Below are 4691 nucleotides of genomic sequence, written 5' to 3' on the forward strand. Positions count from 1 at the left end.
TGACAAATAAGGAGATTGAAATCGAATTCTATCAGAATAATAGACATTCTAAAAGTTTTGACAGAATAAATACCACATGACCAGATTCTAACAGAATGTATTTCATTTTTCCTATCTTGCCATGTTTTTTACTTTTCCTATCTTGACAAATAAGGAGAGATTGAAATCGAATTCTGTCAGAATAATAGACATTCTAAGAGTTTTCTTTTAGGCATTTCCACAAACACCTTTCGTGCAACATATATAGATAATAGAGAATCAAAGCTCAAAGTATAAAAAAACAAACATCTAGCAAGTGAAGATTTCTATGTACTGTGAGTGTGGCTTGGCTTTCAATCACAAATAAAGAAAAAAACAATATCTAAATTAAACAACACCAATTGAAGAATCGTTTGACAATCCATCTAAAGTGACAAAGAGGAACAAATAACAGTTGTGTGTATGAAAAACGAAAGAGATAGACCTGAAGAGATTGACGGGTAGAGAACTTGAAATCGAGTTTTTCGCATGATTTAAAGTCAACATACGATGCTGAAGAGGAATTGCGCTTGTGAAACCTATTCATCATCTTCTGCTTCATCATCTCCTTCATTGCGGCTATGGTGTCCGAATTTTAAAGAGAGTTTTTAGAAGATACAATAATGATCCACTGAGTATGAATGTTTTGCAACTTTGGTCCAACAAACTCTCTTTAAATCATAGTTTTTATTTTGATATTTCTTAAATTTTTGTTCCAAATTTTAATTCGTTTGACCAAACATTCCAAAACATTCTTCACAAACCAAAAGCATCCAAGGTTCGAAACTAAAATGTTATATAAGACCATTAAATTATTATATAAGACAACATTATTAACCAACCAAATCCATACAATTCAAAATGCCATTTTGGGAAGTTAAATGAATCGCACATTATTAAGTATTAACTATTTCATCGTCACTTTGCACCATACAATCATATTCCCATAGAATGACTTCGCTACAGGCTACAAAACCCCACAACGAGCCTCAATAACTTACACATTACACAAACCAACAAAAAAAAACCCCAAGATTCGGCAATCACAACTAAACCTTTACCAATTTAATCTAGAATTCCTGTTGAATTTCATCATATTCAACACTCTGCATTAAAACACTAAGAGCCTGAATATCAGCTATACAGGAAAGCCAAAAATCTACAGGACTGACAATACAACTGTGCCCAAAATTAAACACCAAATGTGAGGAACTTGACGCCATGATATACTTGCTCCAGGGGGCCCCACTGGCCCAAATGCAGGTGGAACCAATCCACCGATGCTGGAATTTGTACTGTTTCACACAGATTTTACACATTATCAGTTTGATAAAAAAAAGGGACATTGAATATCAATATTTTAGAGCTTAGTGTTCTTACCTTCCTGTAAATATGCACGATCCATAACCTACAAAAGTAAGATATAGTTCAGAAACGAGTGATGTAATAGACTCCAACATATACAGACACATATGGACACCAACAATCTTAATGAACAAAAAACTATAACTCCATGTTGGGGCTGTTTGATAAAACTGAATCATTTAGTGCTGAATGATTCAAACCTCTTAATGGTTATAGAAGGCAGGGTCCTTAACCATTCAGAGGCTGTATCAAACGCGCTGAATGCTGACTGATTCGCTCTGAATGGTTCCATTAAGAGGCCATCAAACAGCCCCATAATCTTAATAAAAGAAGAAAGAAAGAACCAAACAGTTCAAAGAGCAGTAAGCCACATACTCGGATCAACCATGGTAGTTACAGCTGTACCACTAAAATCACATGTCCCACCAACACTCCGCATTCTCTGATAATAATCATTATAAGCAAACGAAGCATGATTTTCAACCGTATCCGGCATATAACACGGTTGACCCGCTTGAATCGCACTACAATTCGCCTGGCCGGGCCCACAAGCCCAATTCAAACCGTCTTCCAAGCTACTCACATCCGCTCCTTTTCTAGCAACACAAAATCCACCCGAAGAAGCATTCACTGTCATTCCCCCCGATATATCCAACCCAAGGGCATAAACGGAACTTCCATTACTAAAATACACCCCGTAGCTTTTCTCGGATTCCGGGCCCCGTTTATTATCTTCATTAAACAGTTCATAAATATACGTATTCATCGGAATCATCGGCTGACTAGGCGGGCCCGACCCGTTCAAAACCCGTTTTATCAAATTATTATTAAAAATTTCAGCATTTTCCACGGTGGCATCACGTTCATTACCACCACCCGCCCATGGCCACCCGGTTTCAGTCACAACAATTGGAATAATCCCCGAGGAATTATATGCTGACATGGCATTATAAGTAGCATCCACCATCGCATCAAACATGCTATCGTAATGGAAGAGTGTATTCGGGTCAACTATTTGTTTGACCGGTGAAAGTGATTTGAAAAGCGCGTATTCAATCGGGAAAATTCCATTACTTTGGACGTAACCGTAGTATGGATACGCGTTCAACATGAAAACCGATTTTGTGGTGCTTAAAAACCGAAGGATATCGGAAATTGTGGAGTCCCATGAGGTGTTGAAAGTGGCGGCGGATGGCGGGAATGGCCTCGGGATCATGTCCATGGAAAACGGGGTGGAAACTTGGATTTGGTAGTTTAAGTTTGAGGAAACTAGGGCTTTGTGGAGGTTGTTCATGGCGGGGAGTAAAACCGGGGCGGCATTGGGGATGGTGGAGAGGACTTCACTGCCGACTGCAATGGCGGTGATGTTGGTGGAGGGGACGAATGCCGCTACGTTTTTGTTGATCCATGAGGCGGCGGCCGCCGGAGATTGGCCGATGCGGAGGACTTCGTTGTTTGTTACACTTACCATGACTTCGATTCCGGTGTCGGAAAGTGCACTAAGTAGGTGGTTGTCGGAATCGAAAAGGCGGATGTGTGTGATTTGATGGGATCTGAGGATTGCCACCACTTCCTCCGGTGATGGGAGGTTGGAAAGATCGGTTCCGATGTTTATTCCCACGAAGGCGCCTGTGAAATTTCAAGAACATGACTTATTCACATTTTCTTGAAATACAAGTTTGACCTCAAAAGTCAAAGCAAACCAAGTTAAAGGGAATCAAGAGGACACTTGACATTACCTAATGCAACGGACAAACTGCCAAACATGAACATGACATATCCAAGCATCATTTGAAGCCTCATCGTTTCAACTTCCAATGGAGGATTTGACTCCGACCTTCACCAAGAGCTTTTCACCCCTAAAAATACAAAAATGAAAGAATGGAATTGGAATATGAATCCATCAAATATGGAATTTGAAGGAATCGGACAGAAAAGAATCCGGTTCATTTGGCAACCGATTCCAATTCCATTAGATTCCACCGGAATCCACAAACTAAAGGCGTAGCAATTAGAGTTTGAATGGTATTATTGCATTGTGTTTCAACTTAAGGGATTGGCATTGAATAAACAAATAAGGTTACTTCTTTTCCACCATAAGGCTATGGGTTCGAGCCATGGAAACAGTCTGTTTGCAAATAAGCAAGAAAAAGACCAAAAAGCCCATGAACCATGGTGCACCCTGGTCAACATTGTGGTCCACACCAAACACAGAAAATAACATCTTAAAAGACCAATGTGAGGAAATACATAAACAAGTAAATATTCAAATAAGGAAACAATAAAGCAAACAACCCATGTGTAGCCATGTAGCTAAATGTAAATCTTGAAATCTGTGTAGCTAAAATACATCTGAATAAGAGGAAACATCAACAGATTGCTTCAATTGAAGATCAATGTCCAATGTGCTAACTTTAAGCAACAATTTAGTTGAAATTATGATAAACGAATCGAAAACAGAAGAACATCTAGGTTAAAAACTTAAAATCGCTCTTCAAACATCAAAAAAGGAAGCAACTTTTTGGGGTTCTAAGTCAATTTCACCAGATCAGGTCAATCTTTACCACAAAACACAAAACACCCAATTCAGCTCAAATCGTGATTCACACAACACCACATTGATTTCAGCGAAACCAAAGATAACATAATTCGAGAAACCCAGATAGAAAAACCCTTGAGAAAGTCGAAAGGAGGAAATACCTGTACCCTAGTTCTTGATAGAAGTACCAAAGAGAGCTGTAGTGTTGAAGTTCTTCAGCTTGCAAAACTTTTACGAAATGAAAGAAGGAATAAGACGAAATCTAAGAAAGAATCCAAAGACACATTTAACATTTACGAAGCAGTGAGTGAGAGAGAGTGAGTGTAAAAGTTGGGAACTTTCTGAAGAGGAAAACAGAACAGCTTGTTTCCATATTATAAACTGATATAATAAAATAATACATCCCCCTTCAATTCATTACACAATAATGGTCAAATAAATCATACCCCACCAATAAAAATACAATTTTTAATAGTTTGTAAATCAGTAAATGAGGATGTGGGGCGGAAGCTTCAGAGATCTGGAATGAGTAGCTTTGACCTCTGTCCTAAAAATTTGCTTTTTTAATCTTTATTTTAAAATTTGAATTATTGTTAAAAAAATCATCGTTTTTGCTGAATTGTACTATGTGGAATTGGAATACATTTTAATAAGAGTAGTATTTCTTTTTTGTTTTCCAAGATAATAATAAAAGGTTGAAAAGCTATTACAAATGGAATCTCTTTTATAAGAATTTCCATTTAACTTCTGGGTTTCTATTTATTTTATT

At 37.7% G+C, this 4691-nt stretch overlaps 1 protein-coding gene across 1 annotated transcript; it reads right to left on the reverse strand.

Annotated features, from left to right (window-relative positions):
• Positions 1 to 895: 895 nt before the first annotated feature.
• LOC145119265 (O-Glycosyl hydrolases family 17 protein) lies at positions 896 to 4300 on the reverse strand. Its single transcript, XM_079054892.1, has 5 exons — positions 4084 to 4300; positions 3123 to 3242; positions 1759 to 3012; positions 1399 to 1426; positions 896 to 1313 (listed from the first exon to the last, which is right to left on the reverse strand). Exons 2-5 carry the CDS (start codon positions 3184 to 3186, stop codon positions 1178 to 1180), a joined length of 1482 nt encoding a protein of 493 aa, XP_078911018.1. The 5' UTR covers positions 3187 to 3242; positions 4084 to 4300; the 3' UTR covers positions 896 to 1177.
• Between the last annotated feature and the right edge of the window lie 391 nt (positions 4301 to 4691).

Source organism: Lactuca virosa, chromosome 6 (assembly GCF_052849685.1).
Source record: "Lactuca virosa cultivar CGN04683 chromosome 6, Lactuca_virosa_CGN04683_v6, whole genome shotgun sequence".
Lineage (NCBI taxonomy): Eukaryota > Viridiplantae > Streptophyta > Magnoliopsida > Asterales > Asteraceae > Lactuca > Lactuca virosa.